The 21,237-nt window shown below is 36.8% G+C and overlaps 1 protein-coding gene across 2 annotated transcripts in view; it reads right to left on the bottom strand.

Annotated features, from left to right (window-relative positions):
* GSAP (gamma-secretase activating protein) overlaps positions 1 to 21,237 on the bottom strand; it is a 111,365-nt gene that overhangs the window by 62,684 nt on the left and 27,444 nt on the right. For both annotated transcript variants that reach the window (XM_072653164.1, XM_072653163.1), the window contains exons 7-12: positions 15,063 to 15,132; positions 13,818 to 13,867; positions 11,562 to 11,666; positions 11,280 to 11,339; positions 10,275 to 10,318; positions 7,454 to 7,539 (exon numbers count right to left, since the gene is read on the bottom strand). In XM_072653164.1, coding sequence (XP_072509265.1) covers positions 7,454 to 7,539; positions 10,275 to 10,318; positions 11,280 to 11,339; positions 11,562 to 11,666; positions 13,818 to 13,867; positions 15,063 to 15,132 — 415 coding nt within the window. The remainder of the gene's footprint in view (positions 1 to 7,453; positions 7,540 to 10,274; positions 10,319 to 11,279; positions 11,340 to 11,561; positions 11,667 to 13,817; positions 13,868 to 15,062; positions 15,133 to 21,237) is intronic.

Below are 21,237 nucleotides of genomic sequence, written 5' to 3' on the forward strand. Positions count from 1 at the left end.
CTATTCTAAGTCTGAGGGAAAAAAGATGTATTTGCACAATCTTCATTCTATACCATAATTCATTAATTTTATTGGAGGTTTTTTCTGCTTTTTCTTCTTCTTGAAAAAATTCCACAGACTGAATGCCTTGTCCAGCAACTGAGGTTTTTGTTCTCTCTTTATGAGCAGACTTGACTTGTGTGATGTTTCTGTATTTCATTTTAACTGGAACACTTACAATTCTGTGTTTATATTCTGTATTTTAAAGTTACATTTGCCTCACATGCTCTATGCAATGGAAAGCAGTAAAGTGTTTATATTCTCTCTGGCCTGGTTACCAAAAGGCCCCCAAACCATCACCCAAAGAGAAATGCTTTCAGAAGAGTGAACTGCAGAAATGCCATATGTTCTTGTTAAAAATATGTTAAAAGTTCTCCTTATAACTTACATAAATGGTTAAATAACAGACACAAATTTGCCATCAGTTCTATTAAAAGTCATTCACAAATATGTAAAGGAATTTCTTCACCTGTAATATGATGACAAAGGCAAAGTATCATATACTTCTTAGTTGGAAGGGACCTTAAAAGCCACCTAATCCAACCCATACTTGAAAGAGAACTAACTGTCTGGACAACAGGCCAGACAAAGGCTCATGCAGGCTTTGCTTGAAGGCCCCTCTAAAGAAGTCTGGCCTCATTACTGCCCAAGGCCGTCCATTATAGCTCTAATTGTTAGAAAGCTTCATATCCTCATCCTACCCTCTGGGACCATGCAGGATGTCTACCCCATTTCCCACGTGTCAACCCTTCAAATAATTTAAGATACCTCATCTCTACTCAAGGCTAAATATCCAATCTAACTAGTCCTTTTATAGTCTCAAGCCTCTTCACCATCCTAATAAACCTTCCTGTGGACACCCTACAGATTGTTAATGCACTTCCTAAAATAAAGTTCCCAGAACTGAACACATCGCTGCAGATATGGTTGGATCATGAAACTATCCCTTCCTGTGTCCTGAATACTATGACTCTCAATGCAACCTAAGAATTTTTTTGTTTTTTGTCTTGTTTTGTTTTTACTATCATGCCACTTGGTTGATTCGTATCAAGCTTACAAACCACTAAAGCTTTCTGAACTTTTTCACATAAACTGTCATCTGGCTACAGATCCTATGCTTGTGAAATTTGGTTTTTTAACCCAAAAACAGGACTTTGCATCCACCTCTAGTGAATTTTATCTTATTAGAGTTAGTCTGCTGTTCTAGACTAACAAGAACTTTCTGGATCCTCACCCTAAACCCAATGTGTGAACTATCCTTACTAGCTTTGTGTCATGTTCAAATCTGATAAGAATATAAAAAAGGTAGTCATAGAGTGTAGTGGTAGAAAGCTAAAGTTAGACCTTTTACCTTTGAATCCCATATCCATGAATTTGCCACCTGCTCCTTTCTGTTCTTTATAACCTATGTCATTTTAGGAATTCAACTTTTACCCAGATTTACAAGTTCCACTGATTACTTGTGACCAACAAACCTATTTTTTGAGTTTTGTCCCAGATTCTTCCCAGTAGTTGCTGCAATGCTACCCATCTCTCCCCCTTCCCTTTTTTGCTGCTAAGATATCCAAGGAACTCAAAGAGGTGGATGCTTAACACTTCTAATTCTTCATAAGTCCTTATACCATATATACTACACTGAGGTAAAAGAAAGAGAACAAGGAAAGATGTCCAAATACCCTTCCCTTCATCACTATTTCAAAACAGACATTTGAGTCATGTTCCTGTTTACAGTATGGTAATTAAACCAATGTATTACATCATCAGGAATCGCCAACTAATTCTGCATTTATGTAATGCTTCCTTTTGCAAAGTTCTCAAAAATCATTCTCAAAAGCCGTCACTCCTCTCATCATTATTCTGAGGCAGGCCAGAAATTCGGAGTGATGCTAAAATGTGGCAGAAGGAAAATATGCCCACTGCAAATTCCTTGAGGCTAATTTTTAATATTAAGTCAATCTAGATCCATTGAGTAGGTCACACGTGATCCATCCCAATAAACGTTTATTTTACACCGACTACATACAAGGCACTGGGGATATAAAGATAAAATAAAAACTAATTCCTGCTCCTAAGGAGTATATATTCAACTCAGCATACAGCATGTACACAGATAAGTATTACCAGGATAATTTGAGAGGAAAAGAACATTAACAACTACAGGGAAATCTTGCTCCTCCTCATCACCACAACCAATGTAACACATTGATGTAATTATCATACTGTGAACAGGAACATGACTCAAATATCTGTACTTAGCTGATGACTAAAGGAAATGGTATTTGCACACCCCAAATCGCAAAACGGTGGCTACCTCAGGGTGACTCAGCGTGGTCAGTTATGTTAATCTACCATAAATTTGCTGTTCATGAAAAAACTAAGGCAAGGAGAGAAGTCATAATTTGAGAGGCAAAGCTCCTTGATGAATCCCTTATACCTTGTGAATGTGCTATAAATTTCCTTTGAGGAAGGGGATCATGAAAGAATATCAAAACCAGTTATCATGGAATAACATTTTTGACAATAAGAACTTACAATATTAATTTTTCATAGGATATTACCATTTGGAATAATTATAACAAGTTGTATAAAACATCAAAAGATAAATGTAATTTTTTACCCAGGAACCAGAGAACCACTTTTATGAGAGTTAATAAAAGGCAGCCTTTTGAATTTTGTGAAAGTAATATAGTATTAGCATTCTTTTCTATCCATCCCTCTCCAGTAGAAGGTGCCTCAAGAGGGATTTATTTAGGCAGCAGATTATTGACTATTAAAATAGACTCAGTCCTTAGCTAAATTTCATTTTAGAACTAACTACTTTAGAGGAAAGGAATGAGAGTTTCCTCCCTTCTGTGACTAGGGAATTTATATTCATTCATGTGCATGCAGAGAAGAATTAAGGTTATTATTTTGTAGCTAACTACGCTGGACTTGAACATGATGGACCAGACCACCTGTTTTATTCCATCCTTTTCCAATTTGCCATCGCTCAGGAAGTGATTCTTTAACCACATACACAGAACAGGTCATTTGAAAAGGCCTTCTGTGAACCTCTGAACTGACAACTCATCAGTTAATTCCCTTGGTAGGAAACAAAAGTGGATTCTCAGAAGTGCCTGATCTTAGCCAATGTGGAAGCATCCCATTTGACATAGGCGGCATTCTGTCTCCAGGGTTGGCTGTGGAGAACAGGGCACATTTTCTTCTCTCACAGACACTGAGAGAGGAAAAAGCAGACTCATTCACAACTCGTGCCATCTAAACTTATCAAGCATTTTATTCAATATGACACGGCATGTAGTAGCCCATTTATAAAATCATGTGGTAAACAACGAAAATAGAAAAAGTGAATCAGGAAAGTACCACCTCAGAATTCAAGAAAGATAGAACAAACACATCACAGAGGTTATTTTTAAAAGAATCATAGAAAGCAGTTTAAAGGCAGGTGGCAAATTAGTCATCCAAATAAGGACTTAATTATTTACTCTTTAAAAATACAGCTTTTAGGCAGATGCCTTTATGATAGTCTCTCATCTTCCTTATTACTTACATATATACAAAGAAATATTCCTTAGCTTTCCAACATTAGGCTGGAAAAATTTAACAATGACTATTCCAGTACTATGCCATGATCACAGGAAAAAAATGTGCAACATACTTGACATCTGTCATACATTGGGTTTCCATTATGGCGTGTGTAAAGGTTGAAATAAGTTGCACCACAACAAGAATACTTCCCAAAATGCAACTATCTTTCATACTCTTTTCAAAAACTATGTAGAAGTTTCTAACAGATGAATTAAATATCTAACACCTTACAAAGAACAAATCGATGAAAAAAATTTAATAAACATTGACTATGCTACTGGAGATAGACCTCATGTACTAGTAGGGAAAGATGATACAGAGGGAAGGTTTTAATTACAAGGCAGAAGTAAAGGTCCATTGGCATGTTGGCAAAGTAATTGTAATGAATCTTCTGCAGTGTTACTTCCACTGGTAAAACCATTCTCTTTTCAGATGATAAGCCACCTGACAGTGTAAAGATCTTTTCTCTTTCCGAGTCTTTAATAGGCATGACTGCTGGGTAAGTAGAAGTGACAGCTTTCAGAGAGGCAGTTCCCAGGTCTCGTTTCTACAAGGGCTGTTCCCCTGGACAATGACTGGAAGGATTGGTACAAAAATAGGACTGGTGACCTGGGGAGTGCTATTGCCAGGGCTCTTGGGCTTGCCAGCTCATTAGTGGCAGTTAGTTACCAGTTGATGCTGGCCACCAGCTGATGCTCTTCTCTACAGGGTTGTTTCCCTGGATAATGGCTACAGAAGCTCGCCTAGACTCAGTCCTACTGTCTTTAGGGAAGTAAAGTGGGGAGAGGAGGCAATGTTTCTAACACTGCTAGCAATTTGCAGTAGCATTTGTTTTAGAACCTTCATTGAAGTCTTTCTCCACTGGCTCATCATATTATGTATATGTCCTTGAAGATGAAGCCAGTGAAATATCAACTCTGGAATATCCTGCCAGAATGGAAAGGCAAAAGAGAAATCTGGTGAAAGAGAGCATGCCTGTTGTCAGAGGATCAACTTAGCTAAATTTTGAGGGGTTCATCAATAGGTCAGTTACAAGGACATTTTTTCGGGGCGGGGTGGGGCGCAACAGAAATTCTCAAAGGTTATTTACAAAGTTATAGAGAAATTCTAAAATTGATATCACTGGAGGGAAAACCCATACTGATAAAATTTCAGATCCTTAAAGATTGAAGGAATATCTCAGAAAGCTTTAGAGCACTGTATATTAAATACAGGTACTTTCACATAACATTGACATCAGGATAAAGGGATAATATAGTATGATAGACTTTCAGGGCTGTATCTCAGAGGCCATCTAATCTAACTTCATCTGAGCAAGAACCTATGAAATAATAAAGCTAAGGTGCTTTCCAAAACTTAAGTGTTACAAAAGTGTTAGCTTCTATTTGCTAGCGTATTCCTCTACAATATCACTGACAAGCGGCCATCAGGCTCCTATTTGATGTCCTTTCATGAAGAAGAACTATCTTGTGGAGGAGCCCACTCTACATTTGGACAGCTCTGATTTTTCGAGAATGTTTCCTTGTGTCAAAGCTTCTCTTTGTCTCTAGTTCTGTCCAAGCTGAATTCATCAAATCCTTTTTCCTCATGACAGACCTTCCATTATTTGGAAACAGTTACTATGTTTCCTGCAAACTATGTTTTCTTCAGGCTTAAGCTCTTCAGTTCTGTCACCAAACTTCATGTGGCAAGGTCTCAAGGTTCCTCACTATTCTAGTTGAGACCATCTCAAGATGCTTTCCAAACTATCGATCTCTTTCTAAAAAGTTGGCCCCCAGAAATGAATACAGCTGTGACTTGAGGTGGGTAAAATACAACAGAATAATCCTAAACAGTATGCCTTCCTTAAGGAGGCTTACCATTTTAGCTTTTTTGGCTGTCACATTATACTTTTGACTCATATCAAGTGAGTAGCCCACTAAAACGCTTAGCTTTTCTTAAGAAGTAATGTTGCATCAAAGCTCCTCCTTCTTGTAATTGTAATTCTATAAATTTAAGACTTTACATTTCCTCCTATTAGATTTCATCTTGTTAGATTCAGCCCAACATCTTGACCTTTGCAGTTCTTTGTAGTTCCTGAGTCTGTCATTCAACATACTAGATATCTCTCTAAGCTTTGAGCCATGTGCAATATAAATGAGTATCTCATTTATGGTTTTTCCTCTGTCACTGATAAGAATGGCAAACAACAGAGAGCCCAAGGTACTCCACTAGAGACCTTGAAAGCTGATGCTGAATCCTTAATGATTCTTCTTTGGGGCCTGGCATTCAAACCTATTTCCAGACCCACGCGTTAACCATCTTAGCCATAAGTAAGATTGTTATGGCAATCTTTTGTTAATGGATTGTTAAGAGCACAGTGTTCTTGAAGAATAATGAGTTTAACTTTCATGTAGGCCATTTAATTTTAAGTTAGTCTCATTCTGACTTTTGATCACAGATTGTCTTGTGGTGGTCCATTATGGTGGTGCACACCTGTAATCCCAGCAGAGGCTGGTGGATCTCTTGAACACAGAAGTTCTGAACTACAGTGGATTATCCTGATTGAGTATCCTCAATAAGTTTCACATTAATATGATGACTGCCTGGAAGCAGGGGAGAAACCAGGTTGCCTAAGGAGGGGCATAACAACCCAGGTCATAAACAGTGCAGGCTGAAGCTCCCATGCTAATCATAGTGGGACAAGACTATTAGTAAGCCCTGCACTTCCAATCTGGGAGAAATAAAGAGATTCTATCTCTACCTCTCCACCCAAAGTGTGCCCTTCTGATAAGGAGTATGAGATAAGAATGTATAGATAGATTCATCACTAGTACTTGAAAAATAAGGCGAAGCATATGATATTATAAAGACAGCTCACTTTCACTTAAGGACAATATATTTGTCCTATTGAAAGTTATTTTTGGAAGAGGGGATATAATTTGGCATACTAAAATGTATCTATGATCTCATTGATTTGAACTTTTTCTCCAGTGATGCATATTATAGACCATTCACACCTGCTTTCCTGTACAACTCTTGTCTGTGTACACTCTTAAATTCAACTAAATGGGATTCCATCCACCAAGATGGGTGAGGGAGGAAAGGATGATATTCTTTCTCCTGATATTTAAAAGAAAACCAAAGAACACTTGGACAGTTCATCTGTTATCACCATTGACTAGTAAAGGCATCTTCTTCTGTGCCTATAGATCTCCCTTATGACATCACTTTACCTCAACTCCTCTTTCAGCTTTCTCATTGCAACCTACTCATACCTTCCAAGTACCTTTTCTTTTGTCTTTTTTGTGGTATTCAATATTCTCAAATGGATCTGGGATTTCAACCCTTTGGAAGCTCTCTCCAAAAGCATGGATTTCAATTCACCCATACCTGCCCATCCAGCTTGATTCTTGTCTATGGCTTCCCATAAGTTGACCACACAAGGTCCATTACAATATGCCTTCTCCTGACATTACAAGGGTGCCAATGGAGCACTCTGGCAGTGAACCTGTAATCTTTCACCCTCAATATACAACCAGCCCACCTTTTCTTTCCAGCCTACATTTCCTTTGTGTAATACTTATTTTTAATTCTTTGGACAACGTAGTATTGCATTAATCATAACAATACAACAACACTGGCAAAATGCTGGCATTAAAAAGTTAAAGCTTTGTTTTTCACATGTTTGATTATATTTGAATTCATATTAAAATGAACTATATTATAATATTGCTCTAACACAGCTTCTTTTTTGAAAACCATGAGTCAGCAATGTGACAATTTTTAAAGAAGCCTAGTATATTATGGTGACTAAAAGCAAAGGTAAAGATAAACCTGGTACTACCTGTGGAACTGGTAAAAATTCGTAGATTCAGATCTTTGGATAACATTTCTCGGTTTTGAGAGTCTTCACACCCCAAATTCACAAGCCTAAGAGCAAAAAAAAAAAAAAGGAACAGAAAATATTGCAAACAGTTTTACAAAATATACTGTGTTGCTGCAAGTTATGGATAGTCACTGAAATATAAGAGGGATAGGTACAGCAAAAAGAAATTAAGGGCCTTGGGTGCTAGTCTCAGTTCAGCCAGGAATAATCTCTGTGACCATTGTGGGAAAATCACTTAACAGCTCTGAGCCTCAGGTTTCCCATGCTCACCTACGAAATAATGAATTTGGATCATCCATCAGGTCTCTTCTAACTCTAGCACTCACTCATTCTAGCTTTATCATTTCCTTTATCCTAAACATCCCTGAAGAAACAACAGGAAACTGCTCTGATTAACCTATTTACGCATCAGAAGGAAGGATAGAAGAAAACAAGCATTTATTAAGTACCTTCAATATGCCAGGTACTACACTAAGCACTTTACAAAGATGATCTCTTGATCCTCACAACAATCCTGGGAGATAAGTGCTATTTTTTACAGTTGAGGAAACTGAGGCAACAGAGACAAGTGACTTGCCCAAGGTCACACAGCTAAGTAAGTATCTGAGGCCACATTTGACCTCAGGCCATCCTGACCCCCACCCAGCACTATTCAGTGAGCCATGTAGCTGTCTCATAAGAACCAGGGGAAATGGTTTTATTTTAGAACTTAAAGCTATCCAGTGACAATTTCTTCATGGCAGTTTATGTCAATCAGTAAAAACATTCGTGCTAAATTACCTCAGATGCTTTTTAAAAATACTTCACTCCTTTCCAGACTCCTTTTTTAAAAGTATGCCTATCTTCAATTATTCAGAAACAGGAATACAACCTTATTACTTCATGATGAAAATGAAGGGTTGGTTTTTCACTTCTGATGTTTTTTTAATCTCTTATTTATCTTTGTTCAAACATTAAAAAAAAAAAATTCCCAAAAGACAATGATAACACTATGAGGTTTATAACAAGGGGAAGAAGTACCATAAAAGGTTTCCCAGTAGTCCTCACAAAACTCCTGATTCAATCTGTCTTTTCTTCATTCCCTATGATCTGGCTCAATAATAGTGGATGGGTGGGAATGTTGACTTTTAGAATGAAATCATTTCATTTGCATAGAACTTCCTTTTATTAACAATAGGCAATTGTCAGTGAGTTAACACTCTATGACATCTCAAAAAAAGATGAATTTTACAGTGGAAGTAGCATACCTAAAAGCTTGAAAAGATGAGACTAATTAATTCCACAGAAAATAGCACATTATTTCCAAATGGAGAAATCTGAGCCCCAAAATATTTAGATTAGCACTTTTTTTCCGTAAAGGCAAAAGTACTCCAGTGATTCCTGTTTCTAGAGGGTGCTGCTAAATACAAGTGATTGTGATATTCCTCTTCTCACTCTAAAATGCAAACTGGACATGGCAATAACATGCAACGAGGTCAGCATGCCCAGAAAAAAGGACAGCGAAATTCTTTTCACATTCTGACTGAAGCAGAATTGAAAACTCTCATATGGTTAAAAAAAAAAACCCTACTACTGGCAAACTGTAATGCAGCTTAGATTTATCCTGATTCTAATTCAGAGAGATGGTTCTAGTATGTGTAGGTACCCTTGTGTAAATTCTTTCAGATGCCTATCATATCTCCTTCCATCACATGTACATTCATGCCATTCTATCTTCTGGGTAAAGGACAGGATAAATGAATATAATGAATAAGAGCTAGGAGAGGCATTTCTGTGCTTTAGGCTAGTTTGGAAAATTGTACGCACACAAGCACACAGTACTGGTGCTGAATGGAATAGTTCAGCCTTCACTGTGATACATGCAACTTGACTTTTCACAAAATTAATACCTATATGATGAGAGGCATTCCTGATATTAAAAACATGGCATTTATAAGAAAAAAAATGTGAAAAGGTATTCTCTGCTGTGCCTTCTGCATATTACAGTTGCTCCACACTGTCCTGGCTCTGCTCAGAAGCTAAAGTCAGATGACCTGCATCATAGTCTTGGAGAGTTAGGAGGATGGAGCTTTGTTCCTTTGTTTTAAATATGATTTCTTCCTTAATTGAAAACCAAAAATAGTTCTGCAAAACAAAGAATGAAACCTGTGTGTCTTCTTAAAGCAGAGACAAGGGACACAATATGGTACTTTTGCTTAATTGATTTTCTTTGTTAGAAAGTCAATCAAAAGGGGAAGATTTAAAGAAACTTGTTACATAAAATCAAAAGTAATCAATAAAACAAAAAAAATAGCTTACTTCTAACCATTTGATGATCAGGATGGATATGAAGTTTTTTTCTCAATCACAGGGGAAAAAAGAAACCTCCATAGATGAAAATGCCTGGAAATACTTCATAGAATCAGAAGGACCCTATAAATTAGCGTGTCTAACTTTACAATTATGAACTCTGAGATCCATTCTTAGATAAAGAGATTAGTTTAACTATGATAATTCATCAAAAGTAATAGAGAAGTAGATTTTTCCCACAAAAGAAACTTTTGTCTTCTCTATTATTCCACAGATATGCTTCAGGAAAGTCCTGTGTCTGTGATAAGATACAATTCAACACTTGCCACATGTCAGTTGGGTGTCATGGAACTACACTAAGCATCACAGGGATGAAATAAAACATAATTCCTGTCCTTAAGTATCCTTCAATCTAGAGGGAAGGTGGGAACATGAATCATTTTGTTCACTTATCTATTAAAAATTCAAAAGTAATCCATGAACTGCTTACGTTAATCCAGTGTCACCAAACGAAATGTCCAAGGGAACTTCAAACTTGAAAATCAGGGGTGGGGGTTAGAAGGAAGCAACAAAAGAATAATATTAACAAAAGGAAAGGAAAGCACAGTATCTTCAGATAACTGAGGCTACCTTGCTATACACCTGAGCAATTCTAGCTTAGTCACCATTATCACTTGGGATTATTCAAAAAAGTTCAATCACAAAAAGCCCGCTGAACTTTTAAAAATTATTATTTCTTTATAATCAAAGCCTAATGCATTTTTTATAATGGGTTCATTTCTACTTTTTAACTAACCTTTTAAGGTCAGACTTGACAAACTTTTTCTAGGAATCTTTTAAAGGGAGCCCCTTTAAAGAGCCCAAGAAAAGCTGTGGCCATATAAGACTCATAATAGACCACTGGAGGAAAAGGTAGTAGCTGTACTAGTATACTTCTGTGGCAATGTCATGACTTTAGAAATTGAATGCAACAATAAAGTACATTTTTAGCAAGGCAATATATCAAGATCAACTACTATACCACTATAACACCCGTGGAATACAATCTCAATTGACAGCTCAACTATTATTCCCTGACTATGATGTTAACCAAGCATTTGCTTCATGAGAAATGACATTTGAGCTAGTGAGGATTTTTTTCTGATTCACCCATACACGTCTACATGATTTCCCATCACTATGCAAATGTCCCCAGTTTATTCTGAGGGTAAATATATAGATATTTAACCACTTAAGACTACCAACCATAACCTAATTTTTTTCTAACCCTACTCTTAGACCTGAGATACTCTGACTCCTCAAAGTAGGTTTTATTGCTAACCTTTTCAATTCCTTTCTTTAGCTAATACATAACCCCACCTGGAAAGTTCTCCAGCTGTCTGACCGGTTCCTGAATGCTTAAATACTGTTTTACAATATCACTGGTAGTTCAGAAATGCAATCTACTATACAAGTTCACTTAGAAGGAAAATATATAGGTAAAGACTGGACTTACTATTAAGTTAAAATTCTTATCAGCATAAAACTGGATACACTTTAAGATACTTTCTGATTTCTAAAAGAAAAGTCAATTTATGATCAAAATTAATGGATATACAACAAGAAAGGTCATCACTGAAAACTAAAGAGGTAGACAGATACAACTAGGAAGAGAACATTTTTACCACTTTTTGACAGAACTGCATCTCTAAATAATGTAGCTTAAAAGCAATAATCATAAGGAATATAAACTTTTATAGATAAAAAAAGAAAATGCCAACTGGATTCTTGTTTTTACCTTCAGGACGAAATAGTATAATCTTTGTTCTGACATATCCCATTGGGCCCAAACAAAGTCCTCAACAACTCTGTCTCTTGGAAGGTGACCAGAATTTCGAATCATCTGATGGTGTAAAAGGTTTTTTTTAGACCTTATATAACTATTTTTAAAAAGAAGCAATAACTTGCATCAGCAATCAAGAATCTCATGGATAAAAATTGCTCTTAAATATTTCATTAATAATTCTTTCCAATTATTCTTTCAGGTAGGACTTCATCTTCCTTTCCATTTTACAGAGAAGCATCTAGTCCAGGGCACACCCACTGCGAGTCAGCAGGTGATTCAGACCTGCTATATAACCTAATGAGGCCATTTCAGAAGGCAAAGGAGAGGCAAGCATGCCCACAACTACAGTCAAATACTTATCTGAAACAATACAGAATTATATCACAGGAAAGTACCAGAGAGGTCATCTAGTTCAATCTTATCCTCTTACAGACAAAGAAACTGAGGTGAAGTGATTTCTCCGAACTATTCAGGGGGTCAGATGAGGAAGTAAGCCTCAAACTCAGGTCTCCTTATTAACAATCCAGAGTTCTTTCTACTACACCAGTGGTTCTCAAAGTGTAATCCTGGTATGCCAAGCAGTCTACCAGGCCAAAACAATTTTCATAATAATACTGAGACATTTTAATTCCTAATATGGCAAATGCTTAATAAATAAATCATATATATACAAAACCTTTTTGGGGGAAGTTTTTAAGAGTATAAAGAGGTCCTGAGACCAAAAAGTCTGAGGATCACTGTATTATAGAGTGCTACCTCATAGTAACTGTAGCATTTCTATAATTGTTACCCTCCCCCCATCCCAATTTACCCATCTGACTTCAGAATAAGCTACATGGTAGCAGGTACACCAAGAGTAGAAAATAGTCTAAAGGGACAACCAAGGTGTGGGAGCTTTAAAATAGCTATCTTGTATTTTCACCTATATTTATACTTCAAATTTGGGGCGAATTTCTCTTCAGGGGCTGATATGGGGGATGTGGGTTTAAACCAAAGGTTTTGCCTATTTGAAGTCCAGTGCTCCATCTACTATAATGTTCTGTATTATTTAAGGAATATAGGAAACTAGTCTGGGATACCCATAGGCTGGAGACAGGCTGAATGGAGCAAGGATTGCCTCACTGGCTTCCTCCCATCTCCTATGGATGGATCCTACCTAAAGAAGAAAGCAAGAGGCAAGAGGCAAATAGATAACAGAGACATTTGCCTTCCAGTCTTGGACCTCCCAAGCTAATTTCCAGCTCATCTGTAAATAACAGAGGTGCCATAGTGGAGAGAGCATGCAATTTAGAGTCAGGAAGAAACCTGGGTTCAAATCTCCCTCCAGCACTTCCTAACTGGGTGACCAATTGAACCTTTTCGTGATTCCATTTCCTCCGATGTAAAATGTATATTATAATATTTGCAGTTTATATTTCACAGACCTGTTCTGATAATCAAATGAGATAATATGTGTAATGTACTTTGTAACCCTTGAAGCACTATGTCAACATTAGCTATTCTCACTTCTTATATTATTAGTATCCTCATTTGGTCAAACCTATGAGTTTGTAGCAAATTTAAGGAAAATCATGGAATCTTAGATTTAGTGGTAGGAAGGATCTAAAAAGTCATCTGGTCCAATCCCTTCTTTATTTTTTAACAGATAAGAAAACTGAGTCCGGAAGAAGGTAGACAAGTCCCAAAGGCAGAACCCAAATCTATGCTCATTGACTAACTCCAGCACCCTTTCCAGAGCATCATTCTCCCTCCCAACAGCTCATATCCCTTTCAGATGAAAGCTTTGGGATATGACTTTCCTTGGTAGTAAAATGAAGCTAAGTGGCACAAGCTAATAGAGTACTGGACCTAAAATCAGGAAAACCTGAGTTCAAATACTGTCTCAGATGCTTACAGCTATGTGACCCTGGGCAAGTCACTGAAATTGCTATCTGCCTCAGTTTACTTATCTGGAAAATGGGGATATTACCTGCTTCCTAGAGGTATGTGAGGGGAAAAAAATGAGAAATTATTTATAAAATAATTTGCAAATTTTGAAGCTTTATATAAAAGCCAGCAATTAATGTCACCACCATCATTAGCTATAGACTAAAACTTCAAATATTTTTATATCCCAATAGTATAACTGTCTTTTTTTATAATGATAGGAATGAATTGTTCATAAAAGAATTTTGAATTGCAGGGGTAGAGAAGGATTCAAGTACTTACCACCCTATTTTCATCTTCCCTGAAGACTTGGATATGAAATTGTTCAATATCTTTAAAAAAATTAAAAAGGAAGCAAAATTCAATATTTATGACAAATAGAACTAAGGCTTCCAGTTAATGGTTTGGCACAGAAGCAGTTATGAACAAAGCCCTGTGGGAATACAGATTAAATGACAGGACACAAAGCAGTCCAACTCCAGATGGTTCCTTCACAATAAATGCTCAATTAAAAACAGTGCCCTTTTCCGCCCCATGGTCTCTTTCAAGCCTTGCATTTACTCAGCGCTGAAATGTCCATAGTGCATAATGCTTTTAACGTTAGCTGTGCTCCTCTCTGAAGTACTAACCAATTATTCACACATCAACCTTGAAAAAAATACTGCACAGCACTATAGTTCCAGATTCAATATATTATATACATATGAAGAATATATAACACTATAGTTCCAGATTTTATATATATATATATATGTATATGTAAAGAATACATAACACTATGGTTCCAGATTCAACATATGTACATAAAACATATATACACATACATATATATGTATATAAAAAAACTAAACCACTCAAATTAACACGCCTCAGGGGGAAAACCCCATTACACAAGATAATGGGGGGAAGAAGGAGGAAAAAATCTAACCTGCGGCAGTCTCATCAGAATAAAACCTTCACATAGCTTTAAAATAACCTTATGGACAATCACTTGCGTGTCAGTGAACAAGTCAGATCACCACCACCACCCCTCCTTGCAGCCCGCTATCATGCATGTGTGTATTCCTGGTCACCAAGGGATTGCACCACACAAACCCAAGCCCATACTCTTCAGGAGAAAAACCTATATTGGCTAACTCCTGATGACAGCTTCTATTTCTGACAGCAGATTCAGTAAAGCTGATAGCATAAAATTCTCGAATATGTTTGCCTATTTTGCAGGAAGATCCCCAAAATTTCACCTCTTCTCAGATGTGATCCAGTAGCTCACATCTCCATGTGAGAAAACTAAGAAAGGATGAGGCAATCAAAAGTAATCAGGAAAAGTCACCTCTGTAGGAAATCGGTTCTACTATTAAATTTACAGGAATGGGATGCTACCCCAGTTGCATAAGCCACCCAGATGAGCTTGAAAAGCTCAGCAAGTAGGTCATTTTTATCTGTAAGGCTTCATTAATATATAGGTCTTATGTGTGTATTTTTTTAAACCATGATGTGATACTAAATGAAAACTAAAGAGACACTTACATTTCTCTTCTGAAATCAGTAACAGATGGCTCTCTGGGAAAGAATTTCTTTCATCAATTGGGTAGAGAAACTGTAAAAAGCAAATTATTCAAAACCATAAGCAACTGCCTTACTAGCATAGACATTCCAAAAGTAGCATCTGATCAGTGTTCTGCCAGATACAGAACTTATTTATGGCCATGAAATATATTTAGAGGATATACATACAAAATATAATGACTATACTGGGAAGAGGGGAAAGCCAAATATGGTACAATAGAAAAATAAAACATTGATTTAAAAAACAAAATGAAACACCTGGGTTTAAGTCCCAGGACTGCTACTTACAAACTGAAAAAATGATCAATATTTAATTATTCCCAAAACATTTATTTCATTCACCTTTCTTGGTCCCAAGTTTCCCAAGCCATAAAATAAGGGGACTGGACTAGATAATCCCTGGTGCCCACTAAGGTTCCTTCTGGTTCCAAATTCTAGGATCCTATATTTATGCTCAATTAGATTCTACCGATGGAGTCTGTAACCTCCAGTCAACCAAAAGGTGAATATTCTGAGTAGTAAGTGGTTGTTTTCTTGAAGACCAAACAAAATATACTTCTTAAAGAGCTAATTCTAGGACTTAATATCAGAGGAAAATATAGCCAGACAAATAGAGATACACATTCTCACTCTGTCATTCTCTTCTTCCTCTATCTCTCTCCCTCCCCTCTCCTCTCTGTCTTCTTTTCTTCTCTCCTCCTCCTCCTCTTCCTCTTCCTCTTCCTCTTCTTCTTCTTCTTCTCTCTCTCTCTCTCTGTCTCTCTCTCTCTCTGTCTCTCTCTCTCTCTGTCTCTCTCTTTCTCTCTCTCCCTCCCTCCCTCCAAATTCCTTAGACTTGAAGAAAAAGGCAAAGCATTACTAATATAGTGGAAGCCACTGTACTTCTTCTGTTGGATAATGTGCAAGACCAAAAGTGAGTATGAGTAAGACATACTAGTTTTCATATTGCATAAAGAATTAAACAAAAGAGGAATAGAGTTGGCACCTGTGCAAATGAAAAATCTGTCTTTGTGTCTTTTGGCTCACTCGCTCTCTCTATATAAATATATGTCCCTCTGTCTTTGTCTTTTTCTTCTTCTTTCTTTCCTCTGACTCAGGAAGCAGACACACACACCCCATAATGTCTAACTATAAATACAAATTAGGAAGTCAGAAAAAAAGAAAGAAGCAAAACAAAGAGACTTAGAAGAAGGAAAGGGAGCAGGTAGGTAGTGCAATGGATAGAGCACCAGGCCTGGAGTCAGGAAGACATGAGTTCAAATGTGACTTCAGACACTTCCTATAGCTGTGTGACTCTGGCTAAGTCACTTAACCCTGTTTGTCTCAGTTTCCTCATCTCTAAAATGAGCTGGAGAGAGAGGATTATGGGGAGATGATGGAATAAGTCAGAAAGTTCCAAGTTCTACAGATTTCCCCCCACAGACAAGATAAAATAGAACCTCGGGGCAAAAATAGAGCAATAAAAAAAAACAAGAATTGGGGCAGAACAGTGGTCCTCCTGGGACAATTGCAGAAGATGGGAAGAAAAATCCCAGGACTGAGGCTGGTCTCAGTGAGGAGTAAACATCTCCAGGCTAACTCCTCTGAAACAAGTGGCAAGCCCTGGAATTAGCTGGGTGGGGAGGTAACCTCCACCCTAGCCACAGGAACTTTCACTTCCAGGACAGTGTCCAGAGTCCACGTATGAGACGGAAGATTAAGGGAACATCTGCTGATAAGGAATTCCAGATCTATTTGTGCTGCTGACACATGACCCTGGATGAGAAGGAACCAGCACACTCCTGGTGAGTGCACAGGACACCATTGGCTCTGAGCACTTAGAGGGCAGAGTTTTTGGTTTCAGTTCCAAGCTGTAGGGGAGAACTGAAGGTGGACCCAAGGCCAGAGGCTCCATCCCCCAAACCCAAGGACTAGAGGTGGTTACAAAAAATAAGCTGCTACAAATCGAAAAAAAATGAACAGGCAAAGGAGAAAGAATCCAACCTTAGGAAGTTACTATGGAAATAGAGAAGACAGGGGTTCAAATTCAGAAGAGGATATTAAGGCAAAAAAAGCCTCTCCTCCCCCAGAAAGTAGAGTGAAATGGTCACCTGACCAAAAAGAATTCATGGAAGAACTTTAAAAAGACTTTAAAAATCAAATGAGAAAGATAAAGGAAAAATTGAAAAAATAATAAGGACAATCCAAGAAAAACAAGAAGATAATGAAAAAAAATCAGCCAATTAGAAAAACAGATCCAGAATCTTAAGGAAGAAAACGACTCTTTGAAAATTAAAATTGGGCAAGAAGAAGTCAGCAAAGTTATAAGAGACCAACAATTAATAAAACAAAATATAAAGAATGAAAAAATAGAAGAGAATGTGAAGCATCTTGTAAGAAAAACATAAGAATAATCAGACTACTGGAAAGCTATGATTAAAAAAAAAAAGACTCGAACCAATAATACAAGAAAATGAAGAAAACTGTCTTGAACCATAGAAATAGAAAAAAATTCACTGATCACCACCTGAAAGAGATTCTATGAGGAAAATCTACAGAAATATTCTAGTCAAATTCCAAAACCCCCAGCTTAAGGATAAAATATTACAAGCAGCAAGAAAAAAAAATTTAAATATGGCAGTGCCACAATTAGAATCATATAAGACCTAGAAGCAGTGACACTAAAAGACTGCAGGTCTTGGAACACTATATAATGAAGAGCAAAAGAAGCTGGTTTGTGGCCAAAAGTATCATACCCAGAAAAGTTCAGCATAAGCTGGAATGAAAAAAAAATGGACAGTTAATGAATTATCAGGTTTTCAGGATTTTGTTAAAAATCAAAAAATAAATCTGAATTTAATAGAATATTTGACATAAAAGATGCAAGAAAAATAAGGTACATATCAAAGATCAATAACAAGGGACTCTATAAGGGCAAAACATTTACCTTTTATATAAGAAAATGTAAAATGTATATGAAGACTGTTATTAATAACTGGGTAGTCCATAAGAAAGACCTGAGTATGATAGGATTTTAAAAAGTAAAATTATTTAGGAACAGGTGAAAAGAGTATTTTATACAAATTATATACAAGTGGAAGAACTAAGACAAAGGAGTTAGATGGGGGATGAGGGCTAACAGTTCTGGAACCCTACTTTCATCAGCAGTGGGTTTAAGAGAGAATAATACATATGTATCTAGAAGGGTATAAAAGTCTTCTAAATTCAGAAAGAAATAAAAGGCCAAAGGGATAGAGAAGAGAAAGAGGATAAAGGAGGGATTGTTAGAGGAGAGGTGAAGGAATAGGATGGGGGAGTAATAGAAGGCTCTTTAGATTAAGGGGAATGGGAAGATAAGGGAGTGATCCTTGGGGGGGGGGGAGGGCAAGGTAGCAGGTAGAAGTAAAGTAGAACAGTCAAGAGGGATAGGAAATAAGAGATACACACAAATATCAAGATCAGGAGTAGAATTTCTTAGGGAAAAAAGCAAGGGTAGTAATTATGATGTCAGACAAAGTTAAAGCTAAAACAGATCTAATCAAACGAAAAATAGGGAAACTACATTGTCAACTATATTAATCAATGCTGTTTTAGACAATTTAAAATAACTGGACAGTATAAGGTTAGAATATTGCTGTGGTGTAGGGAATGATGAGTTGGCGGACTTAGAAAACTATGGAAAGACTCATGCTTATGCAGGAAGAAGTTATCCACTCTCAGAGAAACAGAGGACAAATGAATATAGTAAGTCTTATATAGATACATATGAATGTGTATGTCTATATATGACTATGATAATAGATATCTAAGTATATGTATGTGTATGTAAGCGTACCTGTGTGTACATGCATATATGTATGTATATATGTATATATACACATGCATATATCTTTGTGTGTATGTGTATACATGTGTATGTATGTGTATCTATGAATAGATTGTGTGTATATATTACACATACACACATATATACACACATAAATATATCCATGCTTAGTTATACCTTCTGGGGAGGGGAGGAAGGGGGGAAAAAGAACAAAGTTAGAAGTATACAGCAGAACAAAGAAGCAAAGATAGCTCTGAACACAATGGGTAGTATTTATTATATAGGCATTCCTGAAATGGAAATGTATTATGGAAATATATTTTGAATCCTCTCTTATATTCTGCTATGCACATGGCAATGCTTTTTTTTTCTTATTTTGTATTTAAATTTTAATATTTAAGCTTATAATATGTTTCTTTTCCTATTGTATGTTTAAGTTTTTTTAATTTAAGTTTGAAAATTTGTTTAAGAAGTAAAGAAAAAATAGAAATAAAATGAACTGGAGAAGAAAATGGCAAACCACTCCCATATCTTTGCTCAGAAAATCCTAAATAGGGTCATGATGAGTCAGACATGACCAAACAACAACAAAAGTAGGAAAAGGGCATTACTTCATCCTCAAGTATTTTTTTAAGTTCAAATAATCAAAAATGAAGAAAATTTCTTATTAATGTATCATGTGATGATTTCAATGGTCTAAATAACTCTTTCATCATTCTTTCAAAAGTCAGGGAAACCAAGCCATCAATAATCACTCATTAAACATACTAAATACCAGATACCATGCTAGGTGCTAGTGATACAAAGACAAAGATGAAACAGACCCTGACCTCAAGGAGTTTACATTCTACCAAAGAAAACAGCATACACACATATAAGTAAATATAAAATATGTTTTAGGATATGAAGTGATTTAGGAAAGGAGGGCAATTACAGCTGGGTGGGCAGGAATCAGGAAAGGCTTCCCATCAAAGGTAATCCTTTAAAGGAATTTTGAAGGAAATGAGATTCTATGAGTGAATGATGAGAAAGAAATGCATTCTTGGCACAGGAAATGACTAGTGGAAAGGTACAGAGATGAGAGATGTTATGCTATACATGAAGAACCATGAATACAAGAAGGCCAGCTTTGATTTGTTGTAGAAACAACAGGAAGAAAAGTAATGTATAATATTAGTAGCTAATGCCGTTAGAAAAATAGTAGTTTAAAAAATGAAGAACATATTATATTATCTACATATATGTGTGTGTGTGTGTGTGTGTGTGTATATATATATATATTAAAAAATACTATATTGTCTGAAGCATTCTTTGTTCCAAACACCTAGGTCTGGGGCCTAAACTAAAAACATGTTCTTTTCCTCAAATTATTCTCCTTTCTGCTACTCCAACTTTTGAAGAAATATGGTACAACTAGCAGAGTAAACTAATCTTTCTCACGGAATATTTGTACCCAGATTGGTCCATTAGAACAAATGAAAGAATATCAGCAGCTCAAAGTTGTTATTATTAGGACCAACAACTCAAAAGTTTAACATTTTTCAATAATATATAAGTTGCAATTGCAGATTTAATTCAGGATTCATGATATGCTATGTTATAATAGAAAGAAAGGTGGTTATATGGGGGGCCAGGGGTAGGAAAGGATTGCAGTATTTCTGGGAAGACCAGAAGAAATTAAGCTTGTACCCTAGGTACAAGTTTGAACTGTACTCAGAAATAGGCATGGGCACAAGAAACGTATATGTGTATATGGTGGCTTATAAAGGTGTAGCAGGGGTCAAATGAGATACCCTTCCTGCTTCTGGCCAGCCATGTATGTGACTTATCAGAGACAGGGCTTTATTCTTCAACATGTCAAGGCACTTTCCTTACTGGCCACAGAGCAGAAAGAGCTGTGTGTTCGTCCTTCGTTGCCAAACAAGACCATGCCATCAGAGAAATAATGACATGACTTGTATTTGACTTTGAGTGAGGGAGGGCTGTGCAGGTCACCAGCCTCACTTCTCCTCCAGAGCCATCTGAATCCAGTGACCAAATATTCATCAGGATGACTGGAGATGACCCAGGATGAGGCAATTAGGGTTAAGTGACTTGCCCAAGGTCACACAGCTAGTGAGTGTCAAGGGTCTAAGGTGAGATTTGAACTCAGGTCTTCCTGACTCCTGCACTGGTGCTCTATCCACTGCACCACCTAGCTGCCCGCACAGAAAGAGCTGATGAACTACTGGACCTTTAAATGATAAGGAGTGACCCCACCCCTGCTGTTCTTTTTCCTCTACTCTCCCTTCATGACAAGTAACATACTCTTTCAAGAGACTTTCCATAACA

The sequence above is a fragment of the Notamacropus eugenii genome, chromosome 3, assembly GCF_028372415.1.
Source record: "Notamacropus eugenii isolate mMacEug1 chromosome 3, mMacEug1.pri_v2, whole genome shotgun sequence".
In the NCBI taxonomy this organism is placed as follows: domain Eukaryota; kingdom Metazoa; phylum Chordata; class Mammalia; order Diprotodontia; family Macropodidae; genus Notamacropus; species Notamacropus eugenii.